At 46.8% G+C, this 21802-nt stretch overlaps 1 protein-coding gene across 1 annotated transcript; it reads left to right on the plus strand.

The window, feature by feature from the left end:
• Nucleotides 1-1904: 1904 nt before the first annotated feature.
• LOC115460731 (oocyte zinc finger protein XlCOF6-like) lies at nt 1905-17566 on the plus strand (the record flags this gene model as incomplete). Its single annotated transcript, XM_030190489.1, has 3 exons — nt 1905-3855; nt 8438-8466; nt 17375-17566. Coding segments are annotated over 3 exons (2172 nt in total), but the record flags the coding sequence as incomplete, so codon positions are not given.
• Nucleotides 17567-21802: the final 4236 nt, after the last annotated feature.

Here is a 21802-nt window from a genome sequence, read left to right on the forward strand (position 1 = left end):
GATTTTGTGGATCGGTTGCCTATCTGTTTTTTGCAGCCATTTAATGCCTGAGCAGGTTCACATTTTAACGCAGCGGTAATCGGTCAGTGCGCAATTACCGCCAGACGCACCTACACCATGAACCCACGCTACAAAGTAGAAAAATGTTTTCTGACATGGAAAATGGCACACGGCAAACTTTGTGTATGCCGGACGGTAGTGCTGATTTCCACATGGCAACCCTATGACCCTTAAACTTGTTAAATTGTTCTTCTCTTACAATAACAAACCAGCAATGAGAAGCCGGTAATTATTTCTTAAAATCCTTTAAGGAATCAAAACAGCCTTATAAGTAGTGGAAAATCTAAGTCCAAAGTACTTTTTCTATTAGTTCGTCAGCCCAACATGTTTCGGCATTCAGGGGTAAAATTATAAATTGTAAAATGGACAAACAAACCCCCTAAAGATAAACACAAATAACTAAGAATAAAAAACACATAGCACCCCACAAACCCCTCCCTTAAAAATATATATAAAAAAAGTTTATCTAGGCGACTTTAGGTGGATTGTTTGTCCATTTTACAATGTAATAATTACTGGCTCATCATTGCTGTTTTGTGCCTGTTATACGTTTGGATTGTAAGATTGTTTTTATGTCTTTTCCTACAATAATACACAATGCTCTTTTTTTTTACTTTCAAGAAAAAGAGGACCCTAAAAACAGTAATACAGAGACACATAACTGGAAGCTCAGTGAGAAGCCTGAAGGGGAAAAGATGTTATCAGAAAGAGACAAAGAGAAAACTTCTTCCAGTTCTGACTGGGGAGAAAAGGAAAAGGATCAAAATAAACAAAAACCTTCACCAGGAGGCTCAGCTCTGTGTGAAAACAGTATCAGTAATCTCAAACAGGCAGGGGAAGAGGAGAGAAACCAGATGAGAGATCAAAGCTGTTCCTGTGATATTTGTCAGATATTCCTCAGCAATCATTTTGTTCTAAAATCACTTCTTAGATCTGATACTGAAGAGAGACCATCTACATGTACGGACAATGGGGGAAATGTCAGTCTAAAGAGAGAACTAGAAGGACAACAGAAAACAGTCCTAAAAGAGAAACATTTTACAGGTTCTGAATGTGGGAAAGGTTTCAATAGGAAGAAAAAGCTAATGCAACACAAGAAAACTTATAAAGAAACTACAATGTATACATTTACAGAATATGGGAAAAGCTTTACGAACAAAGCAGACATTATAAAATATAAGAAAAACATCACTGATGAGAGAATATCTTCATGTCCTGGATGTGAGAAAAGCTCCAACAAGGAAGAAAATTTCCACCAAGGACAGAGCTCAGTTTCAAGTGCAGAATGTCAGAAAAGCTTTAGTCAAGAGGAAGCAGTCATAGATCACCAAAAAGCTCAAACTGTTGGGGAACCGGACACTTCTACTAAATCTGAACAAATATTTTGCAGGAAGGCAACACTCTCAAAATACCAGAAAATCAAGAAAAATGAGAGATTATATACTTCTGCTGACAGTGGAATAAGTGCTTGTTGGAAAGGAAACCTCACAATGCCCAAGAGACTTAATTCAGTAGTGAAACCATTTACCTCTACTATGTGTGGTAAAAGCTTCACTACAGACAGTCTCAGAGACCACCCGAAAACTGACACTGGAATGAACCCATTTACTTGTACTGACTGTGGTAAAAGCTTTAGTAAAAAGCAAACACTGACCATACATCAGAGAATCCACACAGGTGAGAAGCCATTTACATGTACTGACTGTGGTAAAAGCTTTATTGCGAAGGAAACACTGACCATACACCAGAGAATTCATACAGGTGAGAAGCCGTTTACATGTACTGAGTGTGGTAAAAGCTTTATTACGAAGCAAACACTGACCATACACCAGAGAAGACACACAGGAGAGAAGCCATTTACATGTACTGAGTGTGGTAAAAGCTTTATTACGAAGCAAACACTGACCATACATCAGACAATCCACACAGGTGAGAAGCCATTTACATGTACTGAGTGTGGTAAAAGCTTTATTGCGAAGGAAACACTGACCATACACCAGAGAATTCATACAGGTGAGAAGCCGTTTACATGTACTGAGTGTGGTAAAAGCTTTATTACGAAGCAAACACTGACCATACACCAGAGAAGACACACAGGAGAGAAGCCATTTACATGTACTGAGTGTGGTAAAAGCTTTATTACGAAGCAAACACTGACCATACATCAGACAATCCACACAGGTGAGAAGCCATTTACATGTATTGAGTGTGGTAAAAGCTTTACTGAGAAGAAAACACTGACCATACACCAGAGAATCCACACAGGTGAGAATCTGTTTACATGTAGTGAGTGTGGTAAAAGCTTTATTACGAAGGAAACACTGACCATACACCAGAGAATCCACACAGGTGAGAAGCCGTTTACATGTACTGACTGTGGTAAAAGCTTTAGTAAAAAGCAAACACTGACCATACATCAGAGAATCCACACAGGTGAGAAGCCATTTACATGTACTGACTGTGGTAAAAGCTTTATTGCGAAGGAAACACTGACCATACACCAGAGAATCCACACAGGGGTGAATCTGTTTACATGTAGTGAGTGTGGTAAAAGCTTTACTGAGAAGAAAAGACTGACCAGACACCAGAGAGTCCACACAGGGGTGAATCTGTTTACATGTAGTGAGTGTGGTAAAAGCTTTACTGAGAAGAAAACACTGACCATACACCAGAGAATGCACACAGGTGAGAAGCTGTTTACATGTACTGACTGTGGTAAAAGCTTTAGTAAAAAGCAAACACTGACCATACACCAGAGAATGCACACAGGTGAGAAGCCGTTTACATGTACTGAGTGTAGTAAAAGCTTTACTGAGAAGCAAACACTGACCAAACACCAGAGAAGACACACAGGTGAGAAGCCATTTACATGTACTGAGTGTGGTAAAAGCTTTATTGCGAAGCAAACACTGACCAAACACCAGAGAATCCACACAGGTGAGAAGCCGTTTACATGTACTGAGTGTAGTAAAAGCTTTACTGAGAAGCAAACACTGACCAAACACCAGAGAAGACACACAGGAGAGAAGCCATTTACATGTAGTGAGTGTGGTAAAAGCTTTACTGAGAAGAGTAAACTGACCAGACATCAGAGAATCCACACAGGTGAGAAGCCGTTTACATGTACTGAGTGTGGTAAAAGCTTTACTGAGAAGAAAAGACTGACCATACACCAGAGAATCCACACAGGAGAAAAGCCATTTACATGTACTGAGTGTGGTAAAAGCTTTACTGAGAAGAGTATACTGACCAGACATCAGAGAATCCACACAGGAGAAAAGCCATTTACATGTACTGAGTGTGGTAAAAGCTTTATTGTGAAGGAAACACTGACCACACACCAGAGAATCCACACAGGTGAGAATCTGTTTACATGTAGTGAGTGTGGTAAAAGCTTTACTGAGAAGAAAACACTGACCATACACCATAGAATCCACACAGGTGAGAAGCCATTTACATGTACTGAGTGTGGTAAAAGCTTTAGTAAAAAGCAAACACTGACCATACATCAGAGAATCCACACAGGTGAGAAGCCGTTTACATGTACTGACTGTGGTAAACGCTTTAGTAAAAAGCAAACACTGACCACACATCAGAGAATCCACACAGGTGAGAAGCCGTTTACATGTAGTGAGTGTGGTAAAAGCTTTACTGAGAAGAAAAGACTGACCAGACACCAGAGAATCCACACAGTAGAAAAGCCATATAAATGTAGTGAGTGTGATAAAAGCTTTCATAAAAAGGAAAAACTGACCACACATCAGAAAATCCATACAGGAGAGAAGCCATTTATATGTAATCAATGTGGTAAAAGCTTTAGTAAAAAGGGAACACTGACCATACACCAGAGAATCCACACAGGTGAGAAGCTATTTCCATGTCCTAAGTCCATCTAAGCTCAATCACTCTCAGACAATGGACTAGCAGATGTCCAGGCAGGAAGTCTTGTGATGTCATTGAGAATGTGACCTGTTGCCATGCTCCATCTCAAAGCCAGATGCCCAGAATTCAGCTACCCAGGAGCTTTCTAATTGGACCAAGGGCAACCACCTGACGATAAATGCCCAGTTCAGACACTTTAAAAGCAGGGGCTCTTTCTTTAGAAGGAGAGTTCTTCCTGGCTGTTCCTGATGCTCCTGTCCTAGTCGCCGCTGCCCTGAAGTGATTAAATCTAAAAGCAAGCTAGAATCTCCTGGAATCCTGACTTCTCAAGCTGGACATCACATCCACCTGAAAGAAACGGCTTCAAGCTCCATCAGACAGCAAATCTACAAAGAAACTTCCTGTTCCAGCAAGGATCTCCTGCATCACTCTCCATAGCAGCCTCCATCAATGTGAGTTATCCAGCTTCATTTACAATCAAACCTGTTATTTTGTAGCATACTTCCATTGGTAAAAGATCCTCTCTAAAATTGCCTCTCTATTGTAAATTTGTTATCTTGCCTGTATTAGAAATAAACATTTTCTTTTTAAAGTTAACTATCTGGCCTTTATATTGGGAAAAGCACATGTCCTCACATGTGCAAGCTCCAAATGCTTTAAGCACATGTTCTTAAACGTACCCGAAGTGGTGAACTGGATTAGGAACTGGTTGACGGGCAGACGCCAGAGGGTGGTGGTGAATGGAGTTTGCTCGGAGGAGGGAAAGGTGAGTAGTGGAGTGCCTCAGAGATCGGTGCTGGGGCCGATTCTGTTCAATATATTTGTGAGTGACATTGCATTCCAAGCATCCACTACTCTCTCCGTGAAAAAATACTTCCTGACATTTTTCTTGAGTCTGCCCCCCTTCAATCTCATTTCATGTCCTCTCATTCTACCACCTTCCCATCTCCGGAAAAGATTCGTTTGCGGATTAATACCTTTCAAATATTTGAACGTCTGTACCATATCACCCCTGTTTCTCCTTTCCTCCAGAGTATACATGTTTAGTTCAGCAAGTCTCTCCTCATATGTCTTGTAACGCAAATCCCATACCATTCTCGTAGCTTTTCTTTGCACCGCTTCAATTCTTTTTACATCCTTAACAAGATATGGCCTCCAAAACTGAACACAATACTCCAGGTGGGGCCTCACCAACGACTTATACAGGGGCATCAACACCCCCTTTCTTCTGCTGGTCACACCTCTCTTTATACAGCCTAAGAACCTTCTAGCTACTGCCACCACCTTGTCACACTGTTTCGTCGCCTTCAAATCCTCAGATACTATCACCCCAAGATCCCTCTCTCCGCCCGTACCTATCAGACTCTCCCCGCCTAACACATACATCTCCTGTGGATTTCTACTTCATAAGTGAATCACTTTGCATTTCTTGGCATTTAATTTTAATTGCCAAACCTTAGACCATTCTTCTAGCTTCCGTATGTCCTTTTTCATGTTTTCCACTCCCTCCGGGGTGTCCACTCTGTTACAGATCTTAGTATCATCCGCAAATAGGCAAACTTTACCTTCTAACCCTTCGGCAATGTCACTCACAAATATATTGAACAGAATCGGCCCCAGCACCGATCCTTGAAGCACTCCACTACTTACCTTTCGCTCCTCCGAGCGAATTCCATTCACCACCACCCTCTGGCGTCTGTCCGTCAACCAGTTCCTAATCCAGTTCACCACTTCGGGTCCTATCTTCAGCCCCTCCAGTTTATTTAAGAGCCTCCTGTGGGGAATCGTGTCAAAAGCTTTGCTGAAATCTAAGTAGATTACTTCCATAGCTCGTCCTTGATTCAATTCTCCTGTCACCCAATCAAAGAACTCAATGAGGTTCGTTTGGCACGATTTCCCTTTGGTAAATCCATGCTGTCTTGGATCTTGCAACTTATTGGCTTCCAGGAAATTCACTATCCTTTCCTTCAGCATCGCTTCCATTACTTTTCCAATAACCGAAGTGAGGCTTACCGGCCTGTAGTTTCCAGCTTCTTCCCTATCACCACTTTTGTGAAGTGGGACCACATCCGCCGATCTCCAATCCCTCGGAACCTCTCCCGTCTCCAAGGATTTATTAAACAAATCTTTAAGAGGACCCGCCAGAACCTCTCTGAGCCCTCAATATCCTAGGGTGGATCCCATCCGGCCCCATGGCTTTGTCCACCTTTAGCTTTTCAAGTTGTTCATACACACTCTCTTCCGTGAACGGTGCTCTATCCACTTCAATCTCATTTGTACTTTTTGCAGTCCATCGCGGTCCTTCTCCAGGATTTTCTTCTGTGAAAACAGGGACCAGATGACTTGCTCAGGGGGTGGGGGTGGGGTGGTAAGGTGAAGCTTTAGTTTCAGCTGAAAAGGCATTTGCAATTTCTGCTAAAACCAAACCTAAAAAGGATGCTTGGGTGAATAGGGAGAGGAATGCTCTGTAGGAAAAAGTTGGTTATGATGGCCCTGTATAAGACTCTGGAGAGACCTCATTTAGAATATTGTGTACAATTCTGGAGATCACATCTTCAAAAAGAAACAGGATAGAGTCGGTCCAGACAGAAGCTATTAAAATGGTTGGTTGTCTTCATCATAAAGTGTATAGGAACAGACAAATATCTCAATATGTTTACTTTGGAGGAACGGCAGGAGAGGGGAGATATAATAGACATTTAAATATCTACATGGCATAAATGCACAGGAGATGAGTCTTTCAATTGAAAGGAAGCTCTGGAATAAGGGGACATAGGATGAAGGTGAAAGGGGATAGACTCAGAAGTAACCTGAGGCAATACTTCTTCATGGGAAGGGTGAATTCATGGAAAAGCCTCCCGGTAGAAGTGGTCAAGACTAAAACAGTATCCGAATTTAAGAGAGCTTGGGACAAGTACATAAGATCTCTAGGGGAGAGTGATAGGAAGAAAGAGGAAGGGAAGGGAATGGGACTTGATATATCGCCTTTCTGTGGTTTTTGCAACTACATTCAAAGCGGTTTACATAGTATATACAGGTACTTATTTGTACCTAGGGCAATGGTGGTTAACTTAGCGGGGTTTAAAAAAGGTTTGGACGGCTTCCTAAAGAAAAAGTCCATAGACCATTATTAAATGGACTTGGTGAAAATCCACTAAGCAGTATAGAATGTTTTGTACTTCTTTGGGATCTTGCCAGGTATTTGTGACCTGGATTGGCCACTGTTACAAACAGGATGTTGGGCTTGATGGGCCTTTAGTCTTTCCCAGTATGGCAATACTTATATACTTATGTACTAATGGAGGGTTAAGTGACTTGCCCAGGGCCACAAGGAGCTTCAGTGGGAATCTAACCCAGTTGTCCTAGTTGTGACAAAAGCTACAATCAGGAAGAAAACGTCATAAGAAATGCAAAATCCCACACAGAAGAGATGCTAGTTTCAAGTACTGAATGCAAGAAAAAAGATCAACCATGGAGAAGCATTCACAGATCAAAAAACACCTCAGACTGGTAAAGAATCAGTGACCTCTCATAATACCAGAAAGTTCAGAAAAATAAGAGACTGTGTACTTCTGCTGATAGTGGTGCAAGTGCTTGCTGAAAAAGAAACCTCACCAGACACCAGAGAATCCACACAGGAGTGATTGAAGGGTTGAAGGGGGGCAGGCTTCCTGACATTTTTCTTGAGTCTGCCTCCCTTCAATCTCATTTCATGTCCTCTAGTTCTACCGCCTTCCCATCTTCAGAAAACATTCATTTGCGGAATTAATACCTTTCAAATATTTGAACGTCTGTATCATATCACCCCTGATTCTCCTTTCCTCCAGGGTATACATGTTCAGGCCAGCAAGTCATATGTCTTGTAACACAAATCCCATACCTTTTTTGTAGCTTTTCTGTTATGATTCTGCCGGTTTGGCTGAGGGGGAGGGGGGACGTCTCTTCTGATTGGCTGCCAGGGGTTGTGCTGACGTCAGGGGATAGTACTTTAGCCTGCAGCTGAAGAGTTTCTCTGCTTTTGCGTTACTTATCTGGTGGTAACAGGAAAGCCTGATAGGTTTCTCTCAGAACAGTGCTCTAGGTTCTGACAGGGATCTGTGTTGATTTAGAGTATTCTTTTCCTTCCCTCTGGGTTAGCTGCTGCTGTGTGTGTGTGTGTACGTAGCTCTGTAATCAGGGTCAGCTGCTCGGTTGTTTAGTGGGGGCTGGGCATTGCTCAGCCTCTGGGGCTCTGGGCTGAGTGAGAGCCTTCTCCTTTGTTTGTTTGTTTTAAGGATTTCTCTTCCCAGTGTCCTGGCCTGCTGGCTCAGTGAGTTTAACCCTTTGTGTACTGTGTGTATTGTATTCCTGCCTCTGCCAGTGTGTTTGTTTGGATGGGCCCCACTCCCTCTCGGGAGGGGAAGCATTCTCTCTGATTGTTTGTTGATTTATGGCACTCTCTCTCTGCTGGCTCTACAAGCTTAACCCTTTATGTTCTGTGTGCCTCTGTCTACAGTGGGTTTGAGGCAAAGGCTTTCTGCCTTCCTTTGTGTTTGGTTCCTCTGACTTCTGCCTGGGGCTCCTACCCTGGTGGGGAGGGGGTTGCTGTGTTAGTTCCCCTGTCCTGCGCTAGTCCCCTGCGTGGGCGTGGCCCGCTCTGGTCCTTTGTTTCCCCCTCTGCCCTATTGCTGGTGTTCAGCGCGTGTCTGGCATCTTGGGGCCCTCTGGGTTCTTTCACCCCTCCCTGTGTGTGATTGGGTTCCAGTTCAGCCGTGAGGCTCGCATGAGTGGCTCTGTCTGCGTGGGTTCCGGTTCGGCCGCGAGGCCCGCCTGTATGCCTATTTCCCTTCTTCCTGAGGGACTGGGGGGAGGGGTAGCTTAGGGGGTATTGTGTAGCTGGGGTGTGCGGTGGTGGGTCGGTCTCCCCTTGGCCTGGGTCGGCGCCCTGCTGGCCTCGGCCAGGGCCCAAGGGCTCACGACCAACCCAACGGATTACAGAACGCAAAAGCCATGAGCTCGACCGATCCATCCCCCATGCAGCTGCTCCAGCAATTGCATGCTCAGCTACAACAGGTATCGGGAGTCGTGAACGCACTGTCTCAACGGGTAGACTCGCTGACTGTCACGGGGGCTGCGGAGGTCCCGCCAGCAGCTACTCCGCCTAGTTCCCACGCATGTGGCCGAGGGATTCGGGTGGCTACGCCCCCGAGGTACGAGGGCGACAGTAAGACCTGCCGGGGGTTCCTCAATCTATGCCAAATTGTCTTCGAGTTGCAGGCCCGGGATTTTCCTTCGGATCGGGCGAAGGTGGCTTATATTATCTCTCTACTGGCAGGCCCCGCTCTGGCCTGGGCCTCGCCCTTATGGGAGAAGAAGGATCCCCTCCTGGATAATTTGGCAGAGTTTTTGAAACAATTTCGGCTCATCTTTGAGGAACCCGGGAAGCCCTCCTCGGCGGCGACTCAGCTGTTGAACCTACATCAGGGGCGACTCTCTCTGGGTGAGTACGCCATCCAGTTTCGGACTTTGGCCGCAGAGCTAGGTTGGGATAACCCAAGCCTGACTGCGGTATTTTGGCATGGTGTCTCGGCCAACATTAAGGACGAACTCACAGGCCGGGAGCTGCCCTCAGATCTGAATGACCTCATCCGTCTCTGTACCCAGGTGGACATCCGGTTCAGGGAGCGGGCCTGTGAACGTCGTGCTGGTCAGCAGGTTGCAGGGGCTAACTCGAGGAGCTCGCACAAGAGCCCTGCTTCCCCGTCGCTGGGTGTGCCCGATGGGTCTGAACCTATGCAGGTTGACCGGGCGGCCCGGGAGAGACAGCGGAGACGCTCTAAGGGGCTGTGCCTGCATTGTGGAGTGAAAGGGCACTTTGTCCGTGAGTGCCCGAAGAGAAAGAAGTCGGGAAACCAGCAGCCATGATACCGGCTAGGGAGACCGGGTCAGGGCCAAAGTCCTTCTCCCCTTGGATGCAGGTTTTGGTGCCAGTTCTACTGGCGATTAAGGATACCCCTTGTTTTGAGGCGCTAGTTGACTCGGGGGCGGGAGGCAACTTTATCAGCGCGGACCTGGTGCGGGTTCATCAAATTCCTACGATGGAGTTACCTCAGCCCATCACCGTCTCAGCGGCTTGGGGACTGGTTCGGGGAGTTCTCCGCTCCAGAACCGTGCCTATGACCATACGGGTAGGAGTCTTACACAAAGAAGTTATCTCCTTCTACGTCCTTCCGTCGGCCACTGAGGCCATAATCCTGGGATTACCCTGGCTTCGCCTGCATAACCCTTGCATTGATTGGGCCCGGGGTGAATTGACGGCGTGGGGCCCGGGCTGCCAGAAGGTCTGTTTGGATAAGGTCTCGCCAGCCCCAGTGACGCTTCCTTTGGATCGAGCCAATGTTATGTTACCGGGGCCCTACAGATCCTTTGGAGATGTTTTTTCCAAACAGCAAGCAGAGATTCTGCCTCCTCATCGCTCCTATGACTGTGCCATAGAGCTACTACCTGGCACTGAACCTCCCCGTGGCCGCGTATACCCCCTATCCCGGCCAGAGACGGAAGCCATGTCCCAGTATATTCGAGAGAACCTAGCTCGAGGCTTCATCCGGCCCTCTAAATCACCCGCGGGGGCTGGATTCTTCTTCGTGGAGAAGAAGGATGGGGGTTTGCGCCCCTGTATTGACTACAGGGGACTCAATGCCATCACGCGGAAGGACAAATACCCCCTTCCCTTGATTTCTGAGATGTTTGACCGCCTCCAGGGGGCCCAGATCTTCTCCAAGCTCGATCTCAGGGGGGCCTACAACCTTGTGCGGATCAAGGAGGGGGATGAGTGGAAGACGGCGTTTAACACCCGCGACGGGCATTACGAATATCTGGTAATGCCCTTTGGACTTGCTAATGCTCCAGCCGTCTTCCAAGCCTTCATGAATGACATCTTCAGGGATCTCCTGTATAAGTTTGTGATGGTCTACTTGGACGATATTTTGATTTTTTCAAGGGCTGAGGAAGAGCACCAGGAGCACCTGAAGACCGTATTGCAGCGGTTGAGGGAGAACCATCTCTATGTGAAATTGGAAAAATGTGAATTCCATCGCTCCGAACTGCTCTTCCTGGGGTACATCATTTCTAACCACGGGCTGCGTATGGACCCCAGTAAGCTGACAGCCATCCTGCACTGGCAGCAACCTACGGGGCGTAAGGCTCTACAGCGCTTCTTAGGTTTTGCCAACTACTATAGGCAGTTTATTTGGAATTACTCGTCCCTGACTGCCCCTCTTACTGCCTTGACTAAGAAGAACGCTGACGCTCGCAACTGGTCGCCTGAGGCGTGTCAGGCCTTTGAGAATCTGAAACAGGCATTTGTTGGAGCTCCAGTGTTGCACCATCCCAACCCAACAAATAAATTTTTCGTGGAAGTGGATGCATCATCGGTTGGCGTAGGAGCAGTGCTGTCCCAGGCCCGGTGGGCACTATTCTTCTCCCGCTTTGATTTCATTCTGACCTATCGTCCAGCGGAGAAGAACATCAAGGCAGATGCCCTCTCCAGGTCCATGGAGGCTGACCTGGAGGAAGAACCCCTGCAGTATGTAATTAAACCTGATGTCATTGTGCCCGCGATGACGCTAGCAGTACCTGCAGGTATGACCTTTGTGCCACCCCGGCTGAGAGAAAAGACACTCCAATGGGGGCATGCCTCTCGAATGGCAGGACATCCCGGGATCCTGGGAACCAAGCGGTTCATCTCCCAGCAGTATTGGTGGCCTTCACTTGATCGGGATGTGCAGGAGTTTGTGGCTGCGTGTCCTGAGTGCGCCCAGCATAAGGCTGACCGTCGGAGACCCCAGGGGTTGCTGATGCCTTTACCGGTACCTGAGAGACCGTGGACCCACATTGCCATGGACTTTGTTACGGATCTGCCTAACTCTGAAGGGCACACAGTTGTCTTGGTAGTGGTGGACCGGTTTTCTAAAATGGCCCACTTCATACCCATGCCTACCCTTCCTTCGGCGGTGAAGCTGGCACAGTATTTCATCAGCTCTATTTTTCGTCTCCATGGTCTGCCAGAATCTATTACCTCTGATCGAGGAGTACAGTTTGTCTCAAAGTTCTGGAGAGCCCTGAATCGGGCCCTTGAAGTAAAGCTGAACTTTTCGTCGGGATATCACCCACAATCCAATGGCCAAACAGAACGAGTGAACCAATGCTTGAAGCAGTTCCTACGGATGTATGTCAATGAGCACCACAACAACTGGAGTCAGCTGCTGCCTTGGGCAGAATTCGCTCATAACAACCGAGTGAGCTCGGCCACGGGCGCGTCGCCCTTTTACATCGTATATGGACGACACCCGCGGATACCAGCCCCCTTGAAAACCAACTTGGATGTCCCGGCAGCGGTTGATGCGGTGACCTCGCTCCAAGCAATTTGGTCATCAGTTCAGAAAGCGCTGCGAGTGACCTCCACTCGTATGAAACGCCAAGCGGATCGGTCTCGCAGAGTGGAACCGCACTTCCAGCCTGGCGACTTGGTGTGGTTGTCCACGCGTAATCTTCGTCTGAAGATTCCCTCCTCCCGCTTTGCACCTCGATTTGTGGGCCCGTATCCCATTGTGAGGCAAGTGAATCGGGTCTGTTATCAGCTAAAGTTACCACCTACATTACGGGTACATAACACCTTTCATGTGTCCTTGCTGAAGCCTGTGATTCTGAGAAAAGGGGCTTTGCCCACGTTGCCTGCTAGTCCAGCCATCTCAGCCTCCCAGGGGGAATACGAAGTCCGGGATGTCTTGGATGCAAGGCGCTTCCGGGGACATCTCCAGTATCTCATTGCGTGGATGGGATATGGACCGGCAGACAATTCCTGGGAGGACGCTACTCATGTCCATGCGCCAATCCTAGTCAGACGGTTCCATCGCCTTTTCCCTCACAAACCTAAACCTCGTGGACGGGGTAGGGGGGGCCCTTGAAGGGGGGGTGATGTTATGATTCTGCCGGTTTGGCTGAGGGGGAGGGGGGACGTCTCTTCTGATTGGCTGCCAGGGGTTGTGCTGACGTCAGGGGATAGTACTTTAGCCTGCAGCTGAAGAGTTTCTCTGCTTTTGCGTTACTTATCTGGTGGTAACAGGAAAGCCTGATAGGTTTCTCTCAGAACGTGCTCTAGGTTCTGACAGGGATCTGTGTTGATTTAGAGTATTCTTTTCCTTCCCTCTGGGTTAGCTGCTGCTGTGTGTGTGTGTGTGTGCGTAGCTCTGTAATCAGGGTCAGCTGCTCGTTTGTTTAGTGGGGGCTGGGCATTGCTCAGCCTCCGGGGCTCTGGGCTGAGTGAGAGCGTTCTCCTTTGTTTGTTTGTTTTAAGGATTTCTCTTCCCAGTGTCCTGGCCTGCTGGCTCAGTGAGTTTAACCCTTTGTGTACTGTGTGTATTGTATTCCTGCCTCTGCCAGTGTGTTTGTTTGGATGGGCCCCACTCCCTCTCGGGAGGGGAAGCATTCTCTCTGATTGTTTGTTGATTTATGGCACTCTCTCTCTGCTGGCTCTACAAGCTTAACCCTTTATGTTCTGTGTGCCTCTGTCTACAGTGGGTTTGAGGCAAAGGCTTTCTGCCTTCCTTTGTGTTTGGTTCCTCTGACTTCTGCCTGGGGCTCCTACCCTGGTGGGGAGGGGGTTGCTGTGTTAGTTCCCCTGTCCTGCGCTAGTCCCCTGCGTGGGCGTGGCCCGCTCTGGTCCTTTGTTTCCCCCTCTGCCCTATTGCTGGTGTTCAGCGCGTGTCTGGCATCTTGGGGCCCTCTGGGTTCTTTCACCCCTCCCTGTGTGTGATTGGGTTCCAGTTCAGCCGTGAGGCTCGCATGAGTGGCTCTGTCTGCGTGGGTTCCGGTTCGGCCGCGAGGCCCGCCTGTATGCCTATTTCCCTTCTTCCTGAGGGACTGGGGGGAGGGGTAGCTTAGGGGGTATTGTGTAGCTGGGGTGTGCGGTGGTGGGTCGGTCTCCCCTTGGCCTGGGTCGGCGCCCTGCTGGCCTCGGCCAGGGCCCAAGGGCTCACGACCAACCCAACGGATTACATTTTCTTTGCAATGCTTTAGGTTGAAGAGGTACATGAAAAAGCACCAGAAAATCCACACTGGATTGAAGCCTTTTACATGTACTGAGTGTGGTAAAAGCTTTACTGTGAAAGGAACACTCAGAAGACAGTGGCAAATTCACACAGGAATGAAACCATTTATCTGCACTGACTCTAATAAAAGCTTCAGTCATACAACAAACCTCACAAAACACCAGAGAATTCACACAGGAGTGTAGCCGTTTACATGTGCTGAATGTGGTAAGAGCTTAATTGACAGTGAAACACTCACCATGCACCAGAGAATCCATTCGGGAGTGAAACAATTTCTATGCACTGACTGTGGAAAAAGCTTCACAAAGAAAAACATGATAATACACCAGAGAATCCACACTGGAGTGAAGCCTTTTACATGTACTGAGTGTGATAATAGCTTTACTGTGAAAGGAGCACTCAGAAGACACTGGAGAATCTACACAGGCATCAAACCATTTATTTGCACTGAGTGTAGTAAAAGCTTCACTCATAAAACAAGCCTCATGAAACACCAGAGAATTCACACAGGAATGAAACCATTTATTTGCACTGACTGTAATTGACGCTTCACTCAGAAGGTAAACCTTACAATACACCAGAGAATCCACGCAGGAGTGAAGCCATTTAGATACTCTGAGTGTGGTATGACCTTCAATGACAAGGAAACACTCACTACGTACCAGAGTAGCCATTCGGGAGTAAAACCTTTTCCATGTACTGAGCGTGGCAAATGCTTCAGGTTGAAGAAATACATGATAATGCACCAGGGAATCCACACAAGCCATTTACATGCACTGAGTGTGGTACAAGTTTCACTGAGAAAGGAACACATATAAGACACTGGAGAATCCACACTGAAATTAAACCAATTACCTGCACTGAGTGTAGTAAAAACTTCAGTCAGAAGGTACACCTAACAAAACACCAGAAAAGCCACACAGGAGTGAAGCCATTTACATGTACAGAGTGTAATAAAAGCTTCTGTTAGAAGGTAAACCTCAGAAACCACCAAAAGATCCACACAGGAAGGTATATATAAATATCTAGGCGTGCAGGAAGAAATAACTAAAAAGCTGAAATGGCTGAGAGAAAAAAAATCAGTAACGATTATTGTAGGAGACTTCCCTCACTCTCATATTGTTTAGGTATTTCAGATTGGCCTCTTAAACACCTGCAAAAACTAGATGTGTGAATGAGAAAACTCCACTATGCCCACAAGGTCTTCTGTAAGAATCCATGTATGCCGAGACTGTACATTCCTAGATGTAAAGGAGGAATGGGTCTCATAGAAATCTGTTACACCTATTGAAATACTGTCATAGTCCTCCAGGTTTACTTAATGGCATCAACAGATCCCAGTTCACAAAGGGTATTAAAATATGAAAGAAAACCTCCAGAATCCTTTTGACAAGTAGAAGGAGTGGGTGAAAATCTATCGGTGCCAAAAGGGATGGAAGCAACAGAATTTGTGAAGAGAAAAAACATTTTCAAGGAATTGGATCAGCAGGGGAGAAACAACAAATGGGATAATGTCATACCAGAGTTCAAATTATATTGCAGTGATAGGGCGGATTAAATTGGTGGAGTTATAGCACTGTATGTTAAGGAAGGTTCTTGAATTGAATAGATTAAAAATTCTGCAGGACACAAAAACATTTTAGAATACCCATGGATAGAAATTCCATGTATAAAGAGAAAAAGGATTGTATAGGAGTGTACGACCATCCATCATGTTATCAGAAATTAGGGAGGCTAACAAACTGGGGAGCCAAATAATAAAGGGTGATTTAAATTAACCCAATATTGACTGGGTAAATGTATCATCAGGGAATGCTAGAGAGGTAAAATTCGTTGATGAAGTCAAGCACTGCTTTATGGAGCAGCTGGTTCAGGAACCAACAAGAGGAGGGAACAATTCTAGACCTGGTCCTGAGTGGAGCGCATGATCTCATGCAGGAAGTAATGGTGCTGGCTCCACTTGATAACAGCGATCATAACATGATCAGATTTGATATAAGCTCTGGAGTAAGTACACGCAGGAAATCCAATATGTTAGCATTTAACTTTCAAAAAGGAGACTATGATAAAATGAGAAAAAGGGCGAAAAAGGAGCAGCTGCAAAGGTCAAAACATTACAATGGGGGGGGGGGGGGGGGGGGAGCAGGGCAAAATGGCTGATTGAGAAGACACCTGAGAATCTGCTCTGTGCTTACCTTGTTCCTCTCTCTTTCATGCCTTCTAAGTGTAAGGGTTAGGTGACCTTTTATTTACTTATTTACAACATTTGTATCCCACATTTCCCCACCTATTTGCAGGCTCAATGTGGCTTACATATTTCCGTAATGGTGGTTACCAGTTCCGGAAGAAAAGAAATACATAGTTAAGGTAGAGCAGACAGAATGGAGTAAGTATTCAGGAAGGAAAGTTCATCTTTATATATAAAAGGCACCACCAACGTTCTAATGAAGCCTCCAGCCGGAAGTGTGAAGCGCCAGAGACATCCGGTTTCCCCATGAGTGAAGGAAAACAGCACAGCACGAAATCCCTCTCTCTGTAACAGTGAAGGATTCAGAGGGGGGAGGGGAGAGAGATGCCCTCACTCTCTCTGTAACACAAACAGAGAACAGCAGGAAACTTAACACTGGACTCGGAGGGGGGAGGGGGAGGGCAGAGGGCAGGGACACACACACTCCCACATGCACACTCTGAAGAAAACCTTGCTAGCCCCCGTTTCATTTGCATCAGAAACGGGGCTTTTTTACTAGTCTTATAATAAAAATCGGGATAACTTAGCTTGAAACAATCAAGAATATTAAACGTCAAAATAGGAGTGGAGGAGTGGCCTAGTGGTTAGGGTGGTGGCTTTTGATCCTGAGGAACTGAGTTAAATTCCCACTTCAGGCACAGGCAGCTCCTTGTGACTCTGGGCAAGTCACTTAACCCTCCATTGCCCCAGGTACAAATAAGTACCTGTACACAATATGTAAGCCGCATTGAGCCTGCCATGAGTGGGAAAGCATGGGGTACAAATGTAACAAAACAAATAAAGAATTAGATACTGTGAAAGTCCAGTGTACATCTTGTTAATTGACAATTAGGGTGTGTTATTATGGTAAGCTTTCTTGAATAAATTGGTCTTCAATAATTTACAGAAATGTATTATGTCGTGGGTTGTTTTTATGGTTTTTGGTAGTTCATTCCAGATTTGCGTGGCTATGTAGGAGAAATTAGATGCATATGTTAGTGTATATTTTAGTCCTTTACAGTTGGGATAATGTAGATTCAGGAATGTACGAGATGAGCTAGTAGAAACCTCTACTCCTCTTGGTCAACAGAAGTTGGATTCATTTGTGCTTCCGTAGCCGGCAGGAAATGAGGATAAGATCCCAGCTCGGCGTTGGACAAAGGGAGAGTCCCAGCTTTTGGGAGGGACATCTTTGACCCCTCAGACCAGGTTGCTCCACCACTTTGACAACACCATGGAGGAGGCTGTGAGGACTCCGAAGAAAGATGCCACATCTTCAGCAGCCACTGTGGGGGATTCTCCTGGGTGAAACCACCAGGCCTTGTTTCTGACTATCCCTTTTTGCTGGATGGATATTTTGGTTTGTTCACCCACTAGCACCCTTGGATCGTGTGATTCCTTTTACCTTCAGCTGGGTCTCCCCACTGGATAACCTGAGACAGATTCCGAGATATGCTCACCCTTAGGGATCTCACTTTTTAATTAATCTAAATAGTCATCTAAAGGAGGCTTCCACTCACCCTCCTTGCTCACAAAACTTCAGAGTCTGTATTATGATAAAGACAGTGCTCTTGAAAAGTGTCAAGAACCCTGTACAGTTCTGACCTGCATTCGCAATTATAAAAGAGTAACCACAGAAAGGCAGTATATCAAATCCCATTCCCTTTCCTCTCCTACACCTTAACATTCAAATTGTTTCAAATTCCCTTCCATTACAACCATTTTTAAATCTGTTTTCTACTCCTGCACCTTTGGCCTCTTCATTTTGTGAATGTTTTCAAACTCTGTCAAAACAATGTAGTATTTCTTCTCAAAAAGCATGGGAAAAAGATACTGGTGAACATTTGTCAAATAAAGAATGGTCTCTGTCCTGGTTAAATAGCCCGAGATCCTCCCTCTCCTGTTTTTTTTTACAACACAGAGCTCATTGGACTGCCTTTCTTCTATGTTTGTGCAGCGCTGCGTATGCTTTGTAGCGCTATAGAAATGCTAAATAGTAGTAGTAGTAGTAGTAGTAAATCCTTTAAAAGTAAATTATCTCTCAATGATTTATGTTGGTTTTGCTCTATCAGAAAGGTACAATAATGTCTATACATTTTGGCTGGATATTTGGCCTAAAATATTAGATGTCGTACAACTTTCTCATTTCCTGTATCTTGTAAGCATTTAGGGGTCCTTTTTAAGAGCGGGGTAAGCCCAGTGCGGGCTTACTGCTCACCCTTCAGGGACTACCACCAGCCCAACAGTAGCTCTACCCTGAGGGCACACCATTTCTGGGGGGGGGAGAGGGGAAAGAAAACCCTCAGAAATGGCTTGCTTGGTGGTAATCGGGCTTAGCGCGCTGCTACCGCTGGGCCCCTCGTCCCGCAGCTTAGTAAAAGGACCCCTCAGTTTGGAAATGTATTGCCCTTACAAACTCTCTTTCTTTCTGATGAAGTTGCTTCTTTATTTGATGTTTTAATTTGCATTGCTCTTAAATTGACCATTCAACATTGGAAGGATAATTCCAGTTTATCCATTTTCATCTGGTGGAACACAGTTTTATTATTTAAGAGATATGAGGATATTTCATTACAATTTCCTGCTACACGTAAATGCAAGTGGGGTAAATTAGATCGATTTTTATCTGTTTCTTTATTCATTAATGTATCTTTGTAATTGATGCTCAGATGTTTTATTGGGTTTATTTTGATTTTGCTCACACCTTTTTCAGTAGGTAGGTCAAGGTGAAGGCGGTAATTGGGAAGCAAAACCGGTGCTGGGCAGACTATGGTCTATGCCCTGATTGTAACTGAATAGAGATGGGTGGGCTGGAGTGTAAATTTTAAGGGGCTTCGATGTTAGCTTCAGAACTTTTAGTACAAGAACAGTGCAGGACAGACTTTTACGGTCTGTGCCCTGAGAAATGCAAGGAGAAATCAAACTCGCATCACATACAGTGGCTTACCGAGCACGGGGCGGTCCGCCGTGTGGCTGTCGGCTCCGCTGGTTCCCTGCCCCCTCTGCCTTGGAACAGGTTGCTTCCTGTTCTAGGGCAGAGGGAGCAGGGAACCAGTGGATCCGACAGCCGCGCGGATGCTGCCAGCAGGTAAGAATGCAACCGGGGGGTGGGGGGACGACACCGCTGCACCCGTTGGGGGTTTGCGCAGCGGCGATCTGCCCCGGGTGGCCGTGGCGTTTCTAGGGGGGCTGACACCCGGGGCTGACACCCGGGGCGGATCACCGATGCGCCCCGCCCCCAGGGTGCAGCGCCCCCCCTCCCAGTGCAGCGCAACTCCCTCCCGATGAAAGAACACCCCCGGGTGCACGCCACTGGTGGTGGTGGTGGTGGGGGGGTGCCCGCTCGCCGCTCAGCTTCGTTTGTTTCCATGCTCCCTCTGCCCCGGAACAGAAACGAACGAAGCTGACCGGCACGCGGCACCCCCCCCCCCCCAGCGGCATGCACCCCCCCTTGGTACGCCACTGCCGGGTGGCAGCCGAACAAGAATCGCCACTGATCACATACCATGTAAAATGAGTTTATCTTATGGGGCAGACTGGATGGACTGTTCAGGTCTTTATCTGCCGTCATTTACTATGTTGCATTCAGGTACTCTGGGTCTTTCCCTGTCCCTGGAGGGCTCATGTTCTGTTCATTGTGTTGTACCTTTGAAGCACATTATACCTATGCTATTTCATTGGTGTTTACAATTTGGTTTACCTTATTGCATAGATTTTGTTTATTTAATGTCATGTCTATATATTCAGCTACTTTTTCATACCAAGGTACTAAATGGTAGAACTCCTTGCCTGGTACTTACTCTCCCCCCTCCCTTTCATTGTGCTTTATTATTGACTTGTTTATATATTCAGGATTCTTTCCTTATTGCTATGTGTGGGTTTATGTATTTTGTGTTCAGATTTTGTAGCATTTAAGCCCACCACCACTCAGAACTGAAAGCTGCAGAAACATCCGGCCAGAGGTGGCAGCACCTGTTTTTGTCTCAGTCGGTGCTTCCTCTCTCTGCTCTCATGGGCTGTCTGCAATGTGCCAGTTAGTGACTCTATGACATGAGACAAGGAGGCTGGAAAGAGCTGAAGCCAGTGGGCGGAGCTTGGCACCATTTTAGGAAAAGCAACAAGATCCCGCCCCTTTCAAACAGCCTCACCTACCACCTACCTAGGGATTGGTCAGAATGTTCCTGGGGTGGAGTGAAGGGGCGGAGTTTCACTTCCCTCTTCTCTTTCTTTCCCAGCAGTGCAGCATAATCCAGACCTGTCCCTGGAGTGGCTGCAAGGAGGGAGCTGGACTGGAGGAGGAGGTGTGGAGAAGGGCAAGAGGATGGAGCAGGTAGGAGACTGGCAGGAGGTGGGCAGCAGGGGATGCAGTGCCAGGCAATGCCACACACACACAAGAAGAAATGAGCCTGGCACTGCTCAATCCATTCCCTGCTTTAGCCCTTTTTCTCAGTTCTCACCCTTCAACATTTCCTTCCTTCCATTCATCCATCTCCTTCGTCGCTGTCGTCGTACCTCTCCTACTCTTCTCCGTACTCTCCTGCTCTCCGCTGGGGACATTAATCCCAATCCTGGTCCTCCACATTAGCTGTCATCCTATTTGTGCAGGTCACACCGTGATATCTTCAATCTAATTTCTGTTCCTTTCCCCTCCTTCCCTGCCTTTCTCTTGCACTCTGTGGAATGCCCGCTCTGTCTGTAACAAACTTTCTTACATCCATCACCTCTTTATCTCTCGTACTCGCCATCTGCTTGCCCTAACTGAACCTTGGCTTTACCCTGAAGACTCTGCTTCAGTCGCGGCCCTGTGCCATGGAGGTTATCTTTTCTCCCATACTCCTCGCCCGGTTGGCCTCCTTCTCCTCTTTTCCTGATATCACCGAAGAGGAAACTGCCCATCTTCTCTCCTCCTCGAAATGCACCACCTGTTCTTCAGACCCCATCCCCACCAACTTACTTAACACCATCTCTCCTACTGTCACCCCCCCCCCCCCATCTGTCATATCCTCAACCTCTCTCTCTCTGTACTGCAACTGTCCCTGACACCTTCAAGCATGCTGTAGTCACACCACTCCTCAAAATACCTTCACTAGACCCTACCTGTCTCTCCAATTACCGCCCCATTTCCCTCCTACCCTTCCTCTCCAAGATACTTGAACGCGCTGTTCACAGCCGTTGCCTTGATTTTCTCTCCTCTCATGCCATCCTCGATCCGCTTCAATCCGGCTTTCGCCCTCTACACTCGACAGAAATGGCACTATCTAAAGTCTGTAATGATCTGTTCCTTGCCAAATCCAAAGGTCACTACTCCATCCTCATCCTCCTCAACCTATCCGCCGCTTTTGACACTGCCAATCACAACCTACTTCGTGCCACACTGTCCTCATTTGGGTTCCAGGGCTCTGTTCTCTCCTGGTTCTCTTCTTATCTCTCTCCACCGTACCTTCAGAGTACATTCTCATGGATCTTCCTCCACCCCCATCCCGCTCTCTGTTGGAGTTCCTCAGGGATCTGTCCTTGGACCCCTTCTTTTCTCAATCTACACCTC

The sequence above is a fragment of the Microcaecilia unicolor genome, chromosome 1 (genome assembly GCF_901765095.1).
Source record: "Microcaecilia unicolor chromosome 1, aMicUni1.1, whole genome shotgun sequence".
In the NCBI taxonomy this organism is placed as follows: domain Eukaryota; kingdom Metazoa; phylum Chordata; class Amphibia; order Gymnophiona; family Siphonopidae; genus Microcaecilia; species Microcaecilia unicolor.